The 21,218-nt window shown below is 41.5% G+C and overlaps 1 protein-coding gene across 12 annotated transcripts in view; it reads left to right on the top strand.

Annotated features, from left to right (window-relative positions):
- The first annotated feature begins 913 nt into the window (after nucleotides 1–913).
- vit (vitrin) overlaps nucleotides 914–21,218 on the top strand; it is a 33,482-nt gene continuing 13,177 nt past the window's right edge. For 3 of the 12 annotated variants that reach the window (XM_074676482.1, XM_074676477.1, XM_074676474.1), the window contains exons 1-11: nucleotides 915–1,199; nucleotides 10,149–10,230; nucleotides 11,232–11,297; nucleotides 12,868–13,024; nucleotides 13,124–13,257; nucleotides 13,340–13,417; nucleotides 14,944–15,138; nucleotides 15,847–15,891; nucleotides 17,708–17,746; nucleotides 17,825–17,875; nucleotides 18,884–18,946. In XM_074676482.1, coding sequence (XP_074532583.1) covers nucleotides 10,197–10,230; nucleotides 11,232–11,297; nucleotides 12,868–13,024; nucleotides 13,124–13,257; nucleotides 13,340–13,417; nucleotides 14,944–15,138; nucleotides 15,847–15,891; nucleotides 17,708–17,746; nucleotides 17,825–17,875; nucleotides 18,884–18,946 — 862 coding nt within the window. In that variant the 5' untranslated portion in view covers nucleotides 915–1,199; nucleotides 10,149–10,196. Of the gene's footprint in view, nucleotides 1,200–6,596; nucleotides 6,749–10,148; nucleotides 10,231–11,231; nucleotides 11,298–12,867; nucleotides 13,025–13,123; nucleotides 13,258–13,339; nucleotides 13,418–14,943; nucleotides 15,139–15,846; nucleotides 15,892–17,707; nucleotides 17,747–17,824; nucleotides 17,876–18,883; nucleotides 18,947–19,473; nucleotides 19,537–21,218 lie in introns of those variants that run through there. The other 9 variants (XM_074676478.1, XM_074676475.1, XM_074676472.1 and 6 more) reach the window with 8 other exon arrangements.

The following is a 21,218-nucleotide window of genomic DNA, read 5'->3' as shown; positions in this document are numbered from 1 at the left end:
CAGTCTCATCTGAGGATCACAGAGGATCACATCTAGAAACTTTGCCCACATTTGGTGTTTGCTTGTAACATTTTTATCCATTGGTATAATATAAAAAGTTTCAGGCCAAACTGGAAGAATTTTACTTTTTATTGGTACGATAACGAGAGGAGTTAAAGTAGATGTTATTGGTCAGCAATGATAGAGAGGATGTGTAGGCACGGTTCATTAAGCTGTGTGCAGACACATTTTATACTTCTCTTGAAAAAAAAAGTGCCAAAGTTATTAGGAACAGGGATTTAACCTATCCCAGAAGAACTAAAGTGTCTGTTTACCTCAGAACAAGCAGATCCAAGATCTGGTCACAAAACATTCAAGTCGAAAGTATTAACATAAACATACCTGAGAAGATTTTTTTGTATTTCTGGATAAGGGATCATTCTGGATTTTGGAAAAGCACAAGTATTACTGATGATCAAAGCACACAAACATGACTTTCTTACACCTTTACTTGAACAATTGCCAAGTCTTTCCCTTTTTCATCTTCGTCTTGTGAATAAGCTCAGTTTTGGTGGCTGAGTTCATTTTTTTCTCCCTGTCATGTGACTTTCATTCCATATTGTCTGATAAATCCTATCACATGTGCATTGTGTTCTTTTTTCCAAAGAAGTTTGAGCTCCTTTTTCTAAGAAGCTTTAGTTAACCAAACAGCTCTCTCTGATGGCTTTGCAGTAGTTTAACTTCTTTTCAAAGCCATTTGAAGCTTTGCAGAGCTGTTATGTCAGAATTCATAGCTGTTTTCCTCCTGGATACAGCAGAGAAGAAGCAGTTTGACGCGCCATAGTGAGGAGAATTAAATCTCTGGACGTGTTAAAAACATAGATGTGTGTATTTGAAGGTGTCGGTCAAAGTAAAGGATGCTCGAGCTGCCCTTCCTCTCTGCATCCTCTACAGACAGACCGCCTCAGGTCACTGATCTCCTCATGCCTGGGTGCAGAGCTGGGTGCCTGAAGTGGGACGGGCAAAGAGGGGAAACTCTGGCCCCGTCTCCTGCAGGATCTCCACGTTTAATGAGCGCTCCGATCCTGCAGGAGTAAAAGTCCAGGTGGAACAGTTCCACGCTCGCACATACGCTCTCCGGCTGCTTTGGGATATTTTGCTGAAAACTGCGCCCGGATTAACTTCTCTTAAACAGCTGAGGGACTATTCCACCTTCTCAGGTATGTTCTCTTTCATTATTTTCAGTAGAGGAGGATTCCAAACAGAAAGCTGCCATTCTGCTGTGCTTATGAAGTGGCGTTTTGTGTCCGCTGCTGCGTGGCATGAATGATTCACCGTGTTTTTAAATGATGCATAATTGCGCGTAATTGATGCCCAAAAGTTCAGAAGAGTTTCTGTGTCTGATAATAGAGACTAAAACTTTAACTCAACTTTTACACAGCTGTGTTATTTTAACCCCTTTGTTTGTTTGTTTGTTTTTTGCTTTTGCATTTTATGACTTATTCATTTCAGCTGAGCTCGTTTTGACAGGCTGCCCAAATAAGCGAGCTGCTGCTTGAATTCAGTTTGACTCATTTTTTCCTCCCACCTCTTTATCAAATTAATGTTTTTATCTGAATGAAATCAGTCACTATGATTCATGCTTCTGCCTGAGGAAAATCAATCTTTTTTATTTTTATTTTAGTTTTATTTATTTAATTTTTTCTACCTGAGCTTTTATTTTGAAATGACTCATTTGGTTTGTATGAAAAGCAGAAATCTGAGAGGGAAGCTTTAAGGGTTTGTTTTCATATACTGTACATTGTTTGACGTTTCTCTGTGTATTCTCTATATGGGTTGAAGCAGCCTGATTGGGAGCAGGTGGTCTCCATACAACATGTCCAGCAGCAGACTGCAGGCTGTGGCTTGCACTGAAGATGGTGCCAAGAATTAAAGTAATTCAGCCTGCTCAGTGCTCGATAAACAAATACTGTCCCTGCAGCAGCACCAGAAAGGCTTCAGAACTGACCTTGTAGAGACATGTTGGCTTTCCTTCACGTCTGATCTCTCCTGTGGCACTTCTCTTGGCTTGTTGCTACAACGCTTGGCACATCTAACATGCTTACAGTACGTTTCTGACACCTGTGAATGCTGGGATTTTTACACTCCCTGGCATTGGGTGTGTGCAAATACAGTCTCAGGCATGCATTCACTGGAATCACTAAGGAACGGCATGAAACCAGGTTCTAAGTGGGTCATGACACCCAAATCAGTCTCAGAGCTCTTCCGCACAAACTCTTAGGTAGTCCCACATCAGACTCTGAGCTTGTCTAAGATGATGGCTGTGTTTTGATGCTATAAGCTGCATTAGCTTTAAGTTTACGGTCACAGATGAGGAGACGCAGGAAGTTACAAAGTCCAAAGAACGTTCTAGATGTACTTAAAGCTTCTGTGAGGAGTTTAAACTCACAGTGCAACTCACTGAAACAACAATGAAACTGTTTTTTTATGTGCTTATACAGTAAACCACACCAACAGTAAAAAGATTGATGACTATTTCAGAGCGTTTTTGTCCACAGGGGGCACCAAACTCAACACAAACAAATAATTCCAGCTGGGAGAAACAGAGCGAAACTGCTCATACATTTACACAGTGCCATTAGACCGCTACACCACATACTTAACATCAAAGGTAACAATTCCATAAACTATTGTAAAGAGACTTGACTGAAGAAGATAAACAAACGCCAACAAGCAGCTAGAAAAATGAGGAAAAGAATCCGGGTAATTAATGGCTACGTTTACATGCAATCGATATTCAGGTTATGGTCTCTATTATGGTTTCTGGAACATTCTGAATGACCCGCTTACATGTGTGAGCAAACAGAGTTCTTAATGTTCACATGGTATCCCGATAAGACCTGTGTCGCACAGGCAATGCCCGTCATGCCCGCTTTGACTTGCTGCATCCATAACAACGACAACAGCAGCAGAACAGCAGACTTCCTGCACTCAAAAGACGGAGATTGCTTGCGATCAGAAACATGCACGGAACACAAATTAATGTTCTTTAATGGGGCTTTTGAGAATAGGGCAGATTTCAGCAAGTCTGGCCCTAAATTTGATTTAAAATTATCTCTGGCCTGACTGCAGTAAAAATAACTTGTAGGATTACAAACTCCCCCTTGTGGACACAGACCCTACAAGAAAGAGCTACACGTCTGCACAAAAACAGCACATTGCACACTAAAACAAGTTTTTTTTTCTTTTTTTTTATGTCTTTAATCAGAGAGGAGAGAACAATATGTAGAGTAGGAAACAGGGCAAGAGTGGAGGGTGACATGTGGGAAAGAGGCCATAGGCGCAAGGGCGAACCTCATGGAGTGCTACCTAGACCACTAGGCCATCAGCACTCCACACTTAAACAAGTTTAATAGCTCTGATTCCAGGTTGAAGTGAGGAGCAGTCAAAATAGTCATATACAGTGGTGTGCCTTTTGTTTATCTCTGCCCTTCAAAAAGTCTGTGTACACCACACACATTTGAAGATTATTCAGAGAAATAATCTGCTATGAATTGTCTCAAATCTGTCCACAACCCGTGAGCATTGAGTGAGGTAAATTGAGCCCTAAGTCTGGTTTAAAATCATTAAGTGTCTCTCCAGCCTTTAAGAATAAAACCAAGCATTTCAACCTGAGGCACTTGTGCTTCAAGGAACCAGAGGGAGCTGAAAAGCCAACCTCATCACACCCTTATTCTAACATCTAAACTCCACTGGTCCCATGTCCAAAGCATGATGATAGATGAAGATAAATGAGCAGCAAAAGTCACCACATCATAGTTATTCAGGCAGGAGCTCCCTTCACTCAGCATCTCACTGAACTAAGTCTACAAGACCACAAAGAGGACTCAACAGTGTGGTCCAGCATCCTGAAATTACTCCCATTCACCTCCCATTATACTATTTAATCAAAAACCCATCTTCTTTCTCAGGCTGGAGATTGGGATACGAACATGCAGTGCAGATGATTCCTCTGTGTATCCGAGCATGTTATATACAACATGACAGATTGAACATGCAAAAATGACATAAAGGATGTTTCAAGGCTGCAGAAAATGTCAGTGCAGATTCAGAGCTGCAGGACATCCTTTTCCCAGATAATCATTATTTCACTCCACTCTTCTTTAACAGATTCCGGCTCCAAATACAACAAAAACCCATCATCTTAATCTGACCATGTGCAAGAGGAACTGTTTGATTCATGCATTTGTTTCTTAAATGCAAACATTTTATGCATTGTTGCATTAGCTCACATAAAGGCTCAAAGAGAAGGTAGGATGGAAAGAGCTGCTGAAATTCTGTATTTAGTTATAAGTTTATGACACACACATATCTGAAAACGTCATAAGCTCCATGTTCCAATGCAAGCGGTCAAATCTGTTCAACCCAACTTTGTCCAGAGATTTCTCACAGCAGCTTACAACTCAAATATCTGCAAGAAGTTAAGAGGTGTTGACGCAAACACAGCAAACAGAGAAAAGAAGAACAGAAGCTACTGAGCATGTTTTCTGCCTTGAGCTGTGGTGCTTTCCCTGAAGACAGAAAACACTCTTTCAGGATGAAAACATGACATATTGACATATTGAGAGCAGCTTGTTTCAGCTCTTATCAAACACTCAGAGACTGTGTGTGGTCTGTGAGGCACATCCAGCCTCTACACATCCTGTCTGCCTTACACTCACTGTATACCTGTGACGCTTCTGCAGGTGTGATATTTCTGCCCCTCCTGCATGAATCTCTGAGTTTCTCTGTTTAGGAGTTCATGAAGTTCATCTTACTGCAGAGGCTGACAGAAAAACAGAGCTGCGCGTTGTGTAATCCTGGTGCAGGCTGTTTTGTAATCCACGTTGTAGTGAGAATGTTGCCATGAATTGAATTTCTCATTAAGTCCTCAAACTATGTGACCTGTCTGAGCCGCTGGGTTTAAAGTGACTGAGCTGAGGACATTTCATCTACTGAGGGCTGAGAAAACAGTTTGCTTAGTTGGTGCAAAGCTTCTTGTAGCAAGCTGTCCCTCGTTTTGAGAAAGAGGAGTCCTCAGACTTTTACTCTAGATATCTCTTAAGACATTGATGACTTTAATTTGTCTTTTCCACTTTCAGTCGTCTATCTGAGCATCTTCATCCTCCTGCCTGTGGTCAAGCTTGTATTTCTGACATTGTTGTGGATCAGACTGTGAATATGTGCTGAGATCACATCATACAGGGCAGGGAGGGATGATATCTGGGCTTTGGAATGAGCTGATACCGATCTGATCCCAGTATGGATTTAACATTCTCTATGCCTTAATAAGAAGATGGGGCTGAGAACAATTTGTCAGGCTTTTCCAACGTTCGAAACTAAAATGGTTTAAAAATATATGAACTGACTGTACCAATATTTTACGGCATATGTCGAAGGATCAGCTCTTTGTCAAGTATATCAGATCTAACTTTTTGAGTCTGTATTGGACTGATAACCAATACCAGGACCAGATCCCTGGTCCAAAGACACATGTTCAAGCACTACTGTTGCACTCTTCATTTAACTGTGGCTCCTGCCACTTCATATTTCTTTGGTACATCTTTAGTGCAATGATAACTTTTTGGCTGACAGAAGAGGTTTGTTGAGTTAAAGCTTGAGGACTTTTTCCTCCTCTCTGGAGTCTTGCAGCACACTTTGCAAGTTATTATCCTGTCCTCTGAGAAATGGAAAACATCCGGTAATGCATTTTGACTCTTGCAGCTGCATGTCTTCTTCTTCTTCTTCTTCTTCTTCTTATTCTTCTTCTTCTTCTTCTTCTTCTTTGAATGCAGTAGTGGATCATTTACAGTCACCTACTGTCTCCTCGTGTCAGTTTAGCAGTAAGTAAATAAAAACAACTTACCAGTCGTTTTCTATCAGATAAAGTTACATTATTTGAAAGAAAAACAACCAGCAGTGACCAACTGACTTCTGAAGTCTTGTGAGGTCAAGATTAGGAACTCCTCAAAACCTGTTAATGTGGATTGAGGCATCTGCACCAAGACTTTGGCAGCTCTCTTTAGGTCATGGAAAGTTGGACTTTCATGCATCAGACCCCGAATTGTTCTGAATATCCCACAGATGCTGGACTGGACTGAGATCTGGGAAATTTGTTGACCAGTGCCAAATGCTGGATTTCTCCAGGCTTCCAAAAAGTTCAACCATCTTTCCCCAGAAGCTATAAAGCTGAGATAAATGAGTGCCTGCTCAACCTCACTTCAAAATATCCAAACTGCACCTTTAAATTGGTCTCATTAGTCTTAAAGCCTTTCTAGTACAGCATATTTTTCAAAGAGCGTGAAACTAAACATGTTAGCTTCAGAAAATTTAAGTCAGTCTTAGTTTTTTAAGCTTTTCTGCCTGTCTCTGGGTTTCCTCCAGCAGTTTTTTTTCCAAACCTTCTTCTTCCCCTGGAGACAGTCTGCCTCTCCTTGCTTTTTGAGAGCAGGTGTCATCAATTATCTGACCGTATATCCTCAAGTAAACACTCGCCAAACAGCGAGTAGGTTGAACTCTGTTTCTGGTAAATTCTCCCACGTTTTGGTCAGCAATTTTCTACAGCGGAGCCAAGCAGAAGCTCTGTTTTAGTTAGAAATGAGTCTTATCTGGAGACTTACACAGGTATGAGGAGGATGCAAACGACTTAACATCAGCAGCCCACCCTGTCTGCTGTTTGTTTTGGTTAGAGGAGTGTGGCGTCTTCTGCAGCTACTTGACATGCGATAAGGTATCTGTTTATGTTGCGTGTGTGTGATTCTCTGCTCAGGTCTTCAGCATCTATTATCCCCAGCAGAGGAAACTCCCTCCAGTTTCTGTGCAGGGATATCATTTTCTCTGTGTTCATTGCAGAAGGAGGAGAAGAACATGAATTAAGAGCTCTCAAATTATTGTCCTGTGTGTATTTTATTTTTCCTATGACGTCACGTCTTCTCAAACACCAGAGTCAGCTTATGAATGATTTTTCATGCGCCAAAAATAGCTCGCCATGGTTTCCAGGGGTCAGATTTCCCAGCAGGTGTCTGGTGGATCTCTTTTGTAGTCGCTAACACTCGCTGACTCACCGCTCACATGCTGCAGGTCTGTCTGCTGTACTCTGGATGTAAATATCTGCCCCGGCTTGTTCCCCGCCTCGGCAGGACAAATTGTAGTCCTGACTGTGCAGCAGGGATCTACCCTGCCTGTCAAAGCACAGCTCTGGAAAAATCCTGTCAACGCTCATGAATGTCAGGTAAAAATGTGGAGCAGTGTCGGGGAAAGTCCGATCTCTGCCAACTGCAGATATATTGAGATAATGCTAACATGGTGCAGTGTGTTTGTGGTGTGTGTTTGCCCTAAAACTGTCATCACTGTGTAAGAAATCATACACTTCAGTTCACAACATGCATGCAGAGAATGCACATCTTGGAGGGATGGGTGAAAATATCAAACTCTCTAGAGTCCCTCTGAAACGACACCATCAAACTATGTGATTAAAATATAGATTGGGATGTCTTGGTAATGGTTTTAACATTGTTTAATTGGAAATTTAAAAGAACATTTTCTGATAATTTTACCTAGCACAGACAAAAACACATGCTGATATTATGCAGTAAACTGGTGTGGAAACTGATAAAATGAGCTCAATTTGGGCTTGAAAACAACAAATCAACTGTATCTAGTGGCTAGTTTCTGTTTGCAGACAAAGCTTGGATATAACTTTGCAATGTCAAGTTTCTGTGCAGCTGTGTAGCAATTTCTTGCACCACATTTCCAACAACATTGTAGTTTGCAGTCCCAACGAGTATTTGTACAGCAGTTGAGCTAAGGATAGCCACACATTTTAAGCCTGATTTTGGGCCTGATTTTCCACGACTGAAGTTGTTTGGGACTGGTTTTACCAATTAGTGTCCATATAAACCCAAAGTTTTGGGTCAAAATGACTAAATTACAGCTCCAGACCACATTGAGGCCTCCTGCTTCTGACAGAATATGTATTAACCAATAAGAGGAGCAGACTGAGAAACATCATCAGCAGAATATTTTTAGTGTCTTCATGTGTGTGGTTAGCAAATTTTCAAATGAGTGAAGATCTACGAGTCTTGAACTTTGATTTGAAGATAATATTAATGATTCAGATAGGATTAATTGTGGAGACTGTTTAGTTTTGTTGGCACAGCCCTTGCATCCTCTGATTCCACACTGAAATTTGTACCTAGAAATAAGCCAGTTTTGAATATCCAATACTTTCCTGATGACTTGTTGTGATACGGTACTTCCACCAGAAGTGGGCTGTTGCACATCTCAAGGCTGTTTTATAACCACATTACATGTCAAAAGAAGAAGATGAATGACTAGTTTTTAGCTATAAATGCTCAACCCTTCTTGTATTAGCCTCCAAATTCACATTGACCTGAATTTTCTCATTTAAGGTAATACAAGACAAGTTGAACAGGAATTCTACTTGCAACATTTCTATCCTCCGTCTTCAGAGTTTTGTTGTTGACTCATCTTTAAACAGAAATGAGACAAATGTCCCACTCATTTTTTGCCATTATCACTCAATCTTGTGGCTGAAGCTGCTCTGTTAAAAAACCTAGTCAGGCGGCCGGATTGCAGGACAAGATGTTACTTACCTTTCCCTATTTTACCACATTGTCAACAGGCGGAGCAAGGATGAGACAGACTAGTTTCTGTGGATTGATTCGATCACCCATGTGAACAGGTTGTCCGTGATTATTCCACTGGGTCTTAATGAAATTAGTCTCGCCAGATTGTTCATCAAGAAGTCAATAGTAATTCTCAGCTCAAGTATGGCCAATGATGTAAACTAAACTGAACCCAGAGCCCAAGAATAAACGTGAAGAAGAAGAAGAAGAAGAAGAAGAAGAAGAAGAAGAAGAAGAAGAAGAAGAAGAGGAGCAGTGTGACGTTATTTACCCAGATTCTTACCTCGTTATTGTTGCTGCTGATGGATCACATGCCAGGAAGGTGTAAACTCTCTTAAACTTCTGACAGATGTTTTGTCTGAAAACTGTTACTCTGAACATTTAAGAGTGTGAAGTTAGGACTCTTATGCTAGGTCTCTTGAAAATTAACCCTAAGTGGGTTGTTATTATTACTATTACTAAGCTAAAGATGCAGCTCTTTCATAAATATGTAAACTCATAAGGGAAAGAAGTGATGATAGTAAAATATAAAAAGTTTTGCTGATGTAAAGTAAGATTTTTGATACAATGCCGTCCTAAAGTTGGTGCAGAATCTTGCAAAACATACTTCAGTAGTTCTTTGGAAGTCTGCCTCCTGAAAACATCAGGTCTACTTTCACCTTTATGTTTCGTTGCACTTTCTAATATCTCAAAACCATGCTCAGTAATCTGCGCTGCACTGTATCTGACCCCGCCTGTGATCTCGCCGTACGATCACTTGATTGAACCTGCTGGTGTGTGGCGACAGTGACAGACACGACGCCGCCCTCCTGGGAGGTACAGCATTCCTCCACTAACAGGGAGGCCTCAGTCATCGCCTGCACAGAAAGGAGCTCCATCCAACCTTCCTCCTACTTGTCCTGCGCCTGGAGCAAGGACTGTGGCAGCTCTTAAGTTCTCCATCCTGACATGTGTGTGTCAGACTTTTTGTAGCTGTCTGTCTCGGCTAATAGCTCCTGTGCTATCATTACCTTAGCTGTGACGTCCTGATTTATGTCTTTACATGTGCTGAACTCTTGGATGAGAGACTTCATTTTGTGCTGTAAACAGCCTGTATCTCACACTAACACAGCACCACATTACATGAAATTATGTGTGTGTGTGTGTGCTCTTTAATCAAGTCTACAGATAGAGGCCGACACACAGCATTGTCTCAGAGCCCAGATGTTCACTACTGAGCTCCTGATTGGCTAATTCATTTGACCTTTGGTACCCATCTAAAGCTAAATGAGTCATTGAGCTCTGTGTGAAGTTACAGTCTGCAGTCTGTCTCCTATTTATCCAGAAATCTCTGGAAAGTGTTCGCTGAGTTTACTCTGTCTTGTTTCCAGCTGACACTTCTCACTGCATGCTGTTGGTCAAAGAGTCCAAAGTTACTTTCAGCAGGAAATGAGTTCCAGAGAATAAAAGTGAAACTGTTCTTCTCTCCTTCTCTCTCTAAAGTTAAAGAAGCAAACCAGGCAGAGCTGCTGGATCTGAACACCTTCCATCATGACCAGAGCTTCACTCACTGTCATCTGCCTCGGTGAGAAACAAGAAACGTGAAAGAAAACCAAAAAATAGGGCGACAGTACACCCTGAAACCAAGCAACCCTCACCTTATACATTGTCCTTCTCATTCTCTGGCTACAAACAAAAACAAAACACTGATTTAAAGATAACTTCATTGATTTAGAAATCATTTCTTGGGGCAATTGTTTAGCTTCATATGCCCCATGTACTGCCTTCGTCGCACTGGATCGACAACTGGGTCCCTTTCCAATTGTGATTTAGTGCATATCCCATTCTCCCCTAAAACTTGTTGCTCTCATGCTTTCCTTTCAAAATTAAAGTCCTAAAATAAGCTTGTACAAAAAAGCATTAATCGAAAATGATAAAAGAGATTCTCTTAATTAAAGTTTAAATGTTTGACAAATATTATCATTGTTTTAGCCAGTGCATAGTTGTAACATGGTTTCCCGCCAGTAAGTGGCTGTAGCGAGTCTCAAAGCTGTTTGCTTACTGAATTAACTAACAGGAAAAGAGAAATAGTGACTATATAAGCTCTAAATGCCCTCATTCAGCTCTGCATCTTCTTAGGTCTCTGACGCGGACTCACCTTCAAACAGAAACAGGACAAATGTACCAAATTTGTTGAAATTATCACTACCTCTCATGGATTAAGTTGCTCTGATCAGCAATGTAAACAGCCAGAAGGACTGCAGGACAGGGTGAAGCTCCACTTTTCTTTATTTTACCACAGTGTCAACAGGCAAAGGGGGGGTGAGATTGACCACTCTCTGTAGATTGATTTCATTTGACCTGTATGATCAGGTTGTCCCTAGATTTTAATTGTGTAATCACTGATATGAGCTTCTGCAAACAGTTGATGGCAGATTATTCGCCAGCAAGTCGTTATCCCAGATATTATATCGGTGTATCCCAAGCACAGTCTCAAGGATCAGGCTGATATTCCCTCACATCACCAAAAAGTGTCCTCAGTCTCTTTTTTATGTCTCTGCTGTTTTATGCCTCTTCCTCCCACAGCGCTCTTCCTGTCCTGTGCCTGCTGGGCCAAACCAAATGGAGCGAAGAACAAGAAACCAAAGCAAGGTACACATCATCAACAATCCAGCATGTAATCTTCATCCTGCCTCTGTTATAACCTGACTGTAATGACCTCCCCACAGCTGTCACCTTTAATCCACATTCAGAATATCACTCTACTGTGTACAAGCTTTAAGCATGCGTTTCCATTTTGGGAATTTCATAATAAGAAACCAAAACTGGGGTAATCCCATGTTTTCAAAATGGTTATTGACACAAGTTGTTTTTGTCTTAATTTTAGTGATTATCAGTCAAAAAGCTTCAACACTCATCAAAAAACAAAAGATTTTACATATGAACAAGAACAGGCTGCAAATCAGGGGTAAAGCCGGTTTCAAAATATGTATAAAAAGCCAAAAGACCAAACAAGAAACCTTCTGCAAAAGTTTAAAATGCATCAAACAAGGGCGCTGGTATGGCTGAGTGGTTTACTAGCACCCCATGAGGTTAGCCCATGAGTGGGAGGCCCACACAAGAGTCCAGCCTGCAGCCTCTTACCCACCTGGTACAGAGCCCACCTTATTGTCAGAAGGCCCACTAGTCAGAAAACTAGTTTGGATTTAGGAATATCCAATAGATTCAAACTAATTTTTCTTCTACTCACAGGCCTTCCGATTAACGGACCATCCTTCAGAATTTCAAACTAATGGGTCCTCTGACTAACGGGCCCTCTGAATAAAAAGCCTTCAGAGTTTCTGACTCATGCGCCTTCTGAGAATTGGGCAGAACCCAATGGCACCCAACTCTCACCCTGTTCCCTGCTCTGTTCACTGTCCTATCATTTTTGACTAAAGGCAAAAAAAGCCTGCAAACATGACAAAATCAAGAACAGGAGAGAAGAGAACAAGTGCAGCTGCAACATGCCAACATAAGAGTTGAAAGGGCATCACAGGTGTGGATGTTGTTTCATTGATTCATAATTGCAAATTGCAAAATATGCAGCAGCATTCAGAGAGGAGAACGTTCAAAGGACGAAACAATAAACCAGCTGCAAATGAAAAAGAAAAACTGCTGTAAAGCGATAAAAGATACATAAATACCAGATGAGCTGCACATACAGAAATGATACAAACTGCAAAACGCAGGAATCCCCTCAAATAGCACCAAAAAATTAGGATGCGTCTTCACAACAGAAGTGGTCAAAAACAAAGTCTTGGTCCTGTGAAAAGTCATTGTTAGGGTAATGCTTGGAAATAACTGAAGTCTGTTTAATGTTGGTGCAGTGAAGCAGTGTTTCTGCAGAAAATACCTGAGTAGCTAAACCCTCTTTCCCAGGCCTCCAGGGATAAACACTGACTTATGCCAGACCTTCACTATCTGAGACAGAGGTTCAAACCACTGTCCCAAACCCCTGTTGGGCTGGTTTCTGCAGCATGTTCCTGATATTTCATGCATTCAGATTCTTGTACATGTTTTTTGAGTTTACTTTGTTCCTGAAGTTTCAGCATGTTGCTTCAAGTGAAAATCTGTTTGGTCTTTGTTGAGCATTTTCCTCTTTATTATACACAACAGTCGAAGCATTAAGCAAAAACAGGGCTCGGACTGTCACAGATCTTTTCTATTTCTCCTCTCACAGTCGTTCCAGCCATAGAGTGTGATGTCCGAGCGGGAAAAATCAGTCTCCCAGAGTTCATAGTCAAATGTCCGGCACACTGTAAGGAGACAAAGCAGCAGGTGTACGGAACAAGCATTTATGCCTCCATCTCCAGCATCTGTAACGCAGCCATCCACAGGTGATAACCTCAGTGTGATGAATGCCACATAAAAGTTGAATGACATCTTCACAACAGTCAAAGTCCCTACTAACATTAGATCAAACTGTGTGTCCTCAGCGGGGTCATCACGAATGCAGGAGGGAAGGTGATCGTGAGGAAGATGGCCGGACAGAACGTCTACAAAGGAAGTAACTCATATGGAGTGCGCTCTCTGTCGCTACCAAAGTGGAGAGAGTCGTTTGTCGTCTCAGGTAACACAGATAAGACATAAAATATCAAACACAGATCTTTGGTGGAAGCTCTCAAACCAACACCTTATCCTTTCTGTTTCAGTCGGGAAGCCAAAGAAAGGGGTGATCTACCCGTCAACTCTGGACTACGTACCCTCAAGGCCAACCTATGTAAAAACAGGTGAGTCAGGGTGAAATCAAAGATCATTGAAGGCAGACAAAAAGAGCCTTGAAAATGAGACGGACAGAATTACCAAAGATACATCCTTTAAAAAAAAAGAGTTGCTGTGTCATAACCTTCTTCTTTATAGACTTCCTTTGAGAGGCCTTTAGCGTTTCTGTTGCTGTCATATTGTGAATGAGATGACAAATAAAGCTACTGGAGCATAGACTGTATAATTTATGGATGTATGAGATACTACTCATTTGCATCCAGTGAGTTGTTTAAGGCCCCGTTTACATGACGCCGAAAACGGTCAATTCCGCAAACATTTCGTTGCGTTTTGGCTTTCCGTTTAGATGAGACCACGTTGCGTTTTCAGTGAAAACGCAATCTTTTGAAAACGCTCCCCAGAGTGGAAAGATCTGAATCCGCTCCTCCATCCAGCCTTGTGTAAACACAGAGCAGAGCGTTTCAGGGTGACACATTGACGTCACCGCATGCATACTCGCAGTTTCAGGTGAAGGCTCCGCGCGCAGCCACATTTCCAGTTGAGCCATTCCGGTCCAGTAGGTGGCGGTAGTGCGCGTCATGGTTAGATTGCCGACTGTCTCACACAACAAAACGGCAGAAAAAGAAAGAACAGAAGAAATGACTTGTCCTCCTGGAGTCGTATGAACGCGGATCGTTTTCACGCCTTCCTCATGTAAACGCGGGTGGCTTTTGGAAACGCAAAGGAAGAATCTTTGCGGGAGTCTCTGTGTTAACGGGGCCTAAGATGGACTGAGAATCTGTCAGGTCTTCCAAGCTGGAAAAAGGGGAGGTGATATATTTGACACCTGATCTGGGAAGGCTTCAGAAGTCCCTGGGAGGTGTGGGATAATGTTCCTATGGGAAAAACATATCTGGATTAGGTTATGGTGGCATTAGCTCAGTCCACTGAGACTTAGTTTGGCATCCTGAGGGTCACTGGTTTAAACCCAAACAAGGCCCAAGATTGCAAAATGGGCTGAGAGCTGGAGAGCTGTCATAATAATTTACTGAGCAGTGTTTAAGTACCCTTGAGCAAGGCACCAACCCCCTAAAAAGTTTTGTATTTATCAGGCTGAGTTTATCTTTTTATCCTGTATCAAAGTTTGACACAGTTCGACGTTTGATGCCAGCCTCTTGAGGATAGTCCATGAACTGCAGTCTGTTAATCGCATCCAGAAGGGACTTTCTTCCTGCTGTAAAAACTGCATTTTTTAATCAAAAGTAGTTGATTAAATCTCTCATCCTCTCAGGCGTGTTCAAACCCGGATCTTTAGACTCTTCCTGATCTACAAATCACGAGACGGGTACTCTGTGGGGCCAAAGGGTACCAGATAAACATCCATGTGCTTGACTCCAGCATGTTGAACTTCGCTCAGGTTGAACAAGGAGTCAGAGCGCTGCAGCCGGCTGAAGAATGTTAAGAATGCATTACTGCAAAGCTGTTACTGTAGACGCTCTTCCTCCCCATCCATCCGTCACCAACACAACTACCTTCATCTGTCGTCTCCTCGCAGGTCACAAGGAGGCCAAAGCCCCCGCGGTCACTACGGTGCTGCCTGCCACAACTGCACCTGAACCCACCACAACGACACCTGAACCCACAACTACCACCATTGCCACGACAACACCAGCTCCCACCAGCACCACACCTCCACCTCCACCCACCACCACTAAGGCTCGGGCTGCCGTGCACAAAGTCCGGGACGCAGGTGATTCAAACTAAGTGTTCGGCATATATACATGCAGAGGAGCGAGTTCTTACTCCAGTAAAACGGATCCAGACTAACACGTCCACCGATTTCAGATACAAGAGGCTTTGGTTAGTGTGAAACTGAGCAATGAAGATGAATGTTTGCGGCTGAGTAGGTCACAGCTGCAAAAATGATAAACGACAGCAGGTCTGTGATGAAGTTCAGCTCAGTTCATCGACTGATTGATGGGCTTTTAGTGTCGGAAATGCACACCAGCAAGTCAAACCAGCCTCTGTCTGAAAGAGCCCAAAACGCCAAGTCCTGTTCTCCAAAGTTTTTATTCCACTCTGCATCACTTTCAGTTTAACAAAAACTGTTCATAACCGAGAAGTTATGTGAGAGAAAGAGGCGACTCTAACAGCCCGACATGAGTCCAATAATCCATCCTGAAAAAGACACAAATTACTGTCAGACTGACTGAACTGTACACTTGATCACTAGACCGTTCATCACTCTTATTAAAACATAATGAGATGGTCACCCTGTTTAGTCATCCACCCTGCTCGGGATATTAACACAGAAACACAGAGTATCTCCAGGTATGTGTGTAAATGAGATCGGCCGTATGCCAGAAAACCTCCCAGCCGTCTCTGTCTCTTTCATTTTCTGTAACAGTACCTCTCTTCTCTTTCATACCGGCACCACGTTTGTCTTTCTTCCATCCAGGCAGCAGTCACCCGTACCTTGCCTCTGTGGCAGCTGCCAATTCAAGTAAGTGAGGCAAAGCGAAGAGGAGTTACACTTGTTACTGTGTGGTGGTGGTGGTGGTGGTGTTAGGTGATGGGATGTACTTGGGTCATGCATGCAGGGTTTTTGTTTGTAATGATGAGAATTAATTCACCAAGGCTGCAAACACATGGAAAAAAACTGCTTGGTATGAAGTTTGCAACCATGAAACTTCTGCAGATAATTCTAAAAATGTAAAAATTCAGGATAAAACATGCTTCACAGAAAATAAGGGAAATGTAGTTTACTTTGAAAATATATACAACCTGTTACCTCCTGACTTTGAGATTATCACCCAATATTGGTCCAACGTTGAATCAACCTCAACTATCTCTATTAAGGCTACAAATATCTCTCAAAAACTGCTAATTGAACTCATTTTAGCGAGCTCACCTCTCAAAACATTTAAAGATTCACATGCCAGAGTTTAATTTGGTTCTGTTTTGCTCTGGAAGCTTCCATGTGACAACATGGAATGCTAAAGCCTGAGGCAGGTGGAGCAGCAGCAAAGACCAGAATAGAGTGAGCATCAGTAAGCTGGGATAGAAGTGAGCTGGAAACAGGTTTGGAAGGGAAGCAGGAAAAACAGACAGGCTAAAGCAGTAAATATAAAATGATTATTCTACTTTTTTCTGATTAGATGTGTGGATGTGATCAGCTAAGCTGCCAGCTGGTTGTAGCTGGTATTACTGTGTGCCATTACAACAATAATGAAATGGATGGCAATGTCCTGAACATTGTGGAGAAGCGTGTTTAGCGTCTTCTTGAGCAAGCCCATAATCCAAACAGTCATTGTTTATCTGTGCACTAAGTGGCAACCCAAAAGCCTTTGAGTGGGATATATTTATTTACCTCTTTGCTGCAACATAGTGATACAGTTAAGCTAGTTTTCCTTTAAACATGCAATTAAACCCAGCAGTAGTGAGTTGACGTAAACAAATTGGTAGCCCGCGATCTTGGCTCGTGTTTCATACGTGTAAGCAACACTTCAGGTGATGATGTCAGGGTTTTAAATACTCCAAAGGTGCTTTGCAAAACCTTTGTTTACAACAACTCAACTGTTTACATGGGCATAAACACGTAGAAAAACATCAAAACACTGTAACTGTGGATCAGGGCCAGTGTGCCCTAAAGGTGACTATGGGCTAAATATACAAATATTGGCAGCACAATAGCTCCCATTAAGTGATGTCAAAATGTTAAGAGCTCCTCCCGATGGCTGGCTGTAGTATAGGTCAGAGACTGTGAAACTTCAGCTTGTTTCCACAAAATTGTGGCACTGGAGACCGGTGACCTCCTGCTTTGGGAATGTACTAACAAGCTGAACCAAAAAATAGACAAAAAAACAAACAAACAAACAAAACAACAATACCCCCCCCCGAAGATACTGAAGTATAAAATTAGGCTTCCTACAAAAAAAAACAAAACAAAGAAATGTCTGAAACAGATCAAACAGTTTGCATGGTTTTATGTTAAATTTTATCTCTAGTTTTGTTTATATTTTTACAATAATGAATGACATATGCAGTTGTAAAAAGTTTTTTCGGGTTATAATGCGTGCATGATTGCAGATGGAACCTGGGTCAACTACAAACTAACTCCTCCACATGGTAGCATGCCCTCTGTTTAGTTCTTGTGTTTTTATTGGGCAATAAGTTTATTTAACTTGTTTTAAGCCACAAACTCAAAACAACACCTCATCTGTCTGGCTAACTGGTTTTAAACCAAATATGTGATGAAGCTTTCCACTGTGTTTTTGTTGAAATGTGCCCACACTCTGTTATTCTCAACACTGGTACAGGACAGTCACAGAGCAGCCAAGGGAAGAGTCCCAGTCAAGGTATGTACACTGTTTTTCAAAGCTTTCTTGCTTCCTATAAGTCCTCCAGTTTATCTTAACCCTGGCATCTCTTCAAAGTATTCAGAGGAAGTGCCTACCCCAATAGATTCCCACAACGTGCCAGTGCAGGTAAACCACGCTTCCTGATGTGTCTTTCTTCTCTTTCCAAAGACTGTCTCCACGTTTTCTTTAACTCTGCATGACGATCTCTGCTCTGTGTGCAAACACTGTTTTAAAAACTGCTCACATGTCTGGATCTGGGAAATCCTGCTCTGTTGTCTTTGAGCAGAAATAACTCTGAGTGTGACTAAGTGTGAAAATGACTCTTTTATTCATGCTGGTGTCTGTGTGTGTTTTTGGGCATAATGGTGTTTCTAGCTTAATGTTAACAAACTAAAAGGACAAAATGATGATTTGTTGTAACCCATTAAACCAAAGTTGTAGAAAAACTCATTAACCCATACTTAAAACAAGCTCCGCCAATCCCTCTCCGGGGATTTTAATGTGATAACATTTTTCAGCGTTGAGATAACAATGAAGTGATACAAATATTAACATGTGAATATGAGCTTTAACTTGGTTTTAATGTCTTCATGTTGGACTTAATGTTTAGCGCATGTCAGTGTTTGTTTTTTTCAAAATCCAAGAAATAAACGTGCAAAGCATGAACATCATATCTAGGCCTCTGTCCAACAAATAAAACTAAACCATGCTGAGTTAGAAAGCATTGCTTGTTTACATTAGAGCATACTGTTTCATTTCTTTGACAAATGCATTTCATCAATGATTAAATTGGTGATATTTGTGGAGTTACTGGATTAAGGAAGTAATGTTAAAAAAAAAGTCCAAATATTCAAATAAATTCTTATTGATGTTAATGTAGACAACATTTAATCTGTTAACTCTGTTTAAACCACAGAACTTGACATTAAGGTTAAAAGTCAGAGCCAGAGTTTTTACTTTAATTAGCCTTTAGAAATACTAAATGTTCCTGCACTCTAAAGTTACTTTTACTGTAAATAAGGGACCAAAGATCAGTTTCAAACTACTTTCAAATTAATCGATTCAAAGACTTATTATCTAATCATGTTTGTCACCATACGTTTGTCCCTGTATCTTGGTCTCCTCTATCTTCAGGTCTGCGCAGACCAGAAGCAGGTTCAGCTGCCAGGAGACAACCTTCCTCTCCAGTTGGTCCAGGTCAGCCTCATCATCAACACTCATACACACACATATACACACACACACACAACAGCAAAGTAACACACAGATAGACATGATGGGCTTGGGGAGGGCGGGTCAGGGGCACCAGGTGGATGGATGTCTCTGTCCGGACCAGATTCCAGGAGACGTAAGTCTGACTGTCGCCTCCACGCCCATAAGCTTGCGTGATTGTCACCTTGAGGTCACCGCTAATCCCAGCAGCTAACATTCCTCTCTTGATGACCGCTGTTCTCTGTCATCAGGCACATCCTTGTATTCATGTTTTCACTCACTGAGATGAAAAGAGGCCAGAGAAGCTCAGTCAGAGCCGTTAAACCTGCTCAGCATACATCCTTTTGTGTTTGATATCGTGCTGTGCACAAAAATGCCTCCAACCTCTCAAAGACAAACAGCTGGGCTGCATTTGTGGATGCTGAAGCTCTTCTTTGCCCCCTCTCTCTTTCCTCCCTCTCCTTCTTCCTCCTTTTGTCTTCTGTCTGCCTGTTTCTCATTGCTACAAACAGCTTTTAACAGGGTTCAGCCGGCCCCACCCGAGCGGACTTCATCCATGAGCCAGTCCAACCCGGGTAAGTAGCTCCAGACTCTGAGCAGAGTTCTGACACTTCACAAGCACATACTGATGTAGAGAGGTGGACAGGTAAGATCACAAGGGGCCAGTAAAACCACGCTCCAAATGTTCATAAAGCAGCACTAATGTTGACCCTCTGCGCGATTCCTCTGATTCGACGTGTGGACGTTGTCTCTAAACGAGGGGCGGAAATATTTTCACTGTCCCAGAGTGAAAAAATGAGCAGGAAGTTCTTTGATTTGCTTTAAAGGTAAGGGATGATGTGAGATCTGTGTTTGAAGTTGGCTTATAAAACTTCCAACGCTTTATTTGAGTTGGATCAGAGTGGATGCCATCCCCCTAAAGCCAAATGGATAGTCCATCAAAAAGTCACATCACCAGTATATGTATATATATATATATATATATATATATATATATATATATATATATATATATATATATATATATATATATATATATATATATATATATATATTTATTTATTTATTTTATATATATTTATATTTATTTTATTTTATTTTTTTGGTCTCTCTGAGATGAGACCACAATGAAAACCTGGCTCTATTAGTGCAGATCTAACGCCTTATGACAGATCCCATCTGCTCCAGCCTGTCCTGTCTCCTGTTAATGCTTTCAGAGACAGACAGAGATGAAAGCAGCTGCACAGAGTGGCTTGGTGCTGATCCCACAGAGACCTGGTCTACAGTGCTGCAGGATCTGGGCCGACTCTGCAGCCTGTCAGGAATAGAAAGCTCTCTGCGTTCAAACCAGGCGAGGTTTGGCTTGGTGGGAAATGTGCTTCTGTTTTTGCTTCTGTGGAATGCAAACCGAAGGAATCCTAAAATTAGTCAAAGTGCAGTATATCTATTTCAACGATGGCAGATGGATGATATAAAATCTAAAGCTGGGGCATCATAATCGGACCTCTCTCTGCATACTGAAGAGACTGAGAAGTTCATTTAAAACAGCTTGGGGATGATACTAAGATTCTTTATTGAACCCCTTAGGGAAATTCTTTATGCCTGGGTCAGAGTTCAGAGGTCAGGATCAGCTACAAGGAGAGGCCAGGACTCTCCAGCATGGTGTTTGCCTTCTGCCGTTTGAGTTTTGAGCTCTGATTTATGAGTTGGAGCCTTTTCTCTCCAGTCACTTTGCCACCCGTCTGCCACAAACAGATGTGTGGATTTACTGCTCAGCTCTCTGGAAATGGTACGATACTGTTCAGCAACACTTCAGTAATGAAGGGTCATGATGACAGCCACAGAGGTTAATGAAAAACCTCAGCAGAGATGACGAAATTCCTTTTGTTAGATCTCTGTGTTGGTCTTAAAATGCATGTGTTGCACATGTATTTTATGACTCTCCTGCTCCCCGAGACATTCTTGACAGAGCTACAGACCTTTGTACAAGTTCCCTTTTGCAATATCTGTCATCATAGCTCCTATAACTTATCAATGCTAAAATTTATTATCATTTGACAAGTGCAGTCAGTATTATTTTGTTAATTAAGAAAAATACCACTGTCTTATCAGATTTCCTTCTAGTTTGACTCACCACATTACTTCTTCATAACTCCTCATAGTGACAACAATAAAATAATCACTACACATTACCCTTTAGAGACATTTTTATATTCTCCAATTAATTAGATGTTATGATAAAAATGTGCATTGTTGT

The sequence above is a fragment of the Halichoeres trimaculatus genome, unplaced genomic scaffold (genome assembly GCF_033239565.1).
Source record: "Halichoeres trimaculatus isolate MK-OKI-2021-1 unplaced genomic scaffold, fHalTri1.1 fHalTri1_scaffold_8, whole genome shotgun sequence".
NCBI classification, from domain to species: Eukaryota; Metazoa; Chordata; class Actinopteri; order Labriformes; family Labridae; genus Halichoeres; species Halichoeres trimaculatus.
The sequence above is the reverse complement of the archived record's forward strand: the minus strand, read 5'-3'. Positions and strand labels throughout refer to the sequence as shown.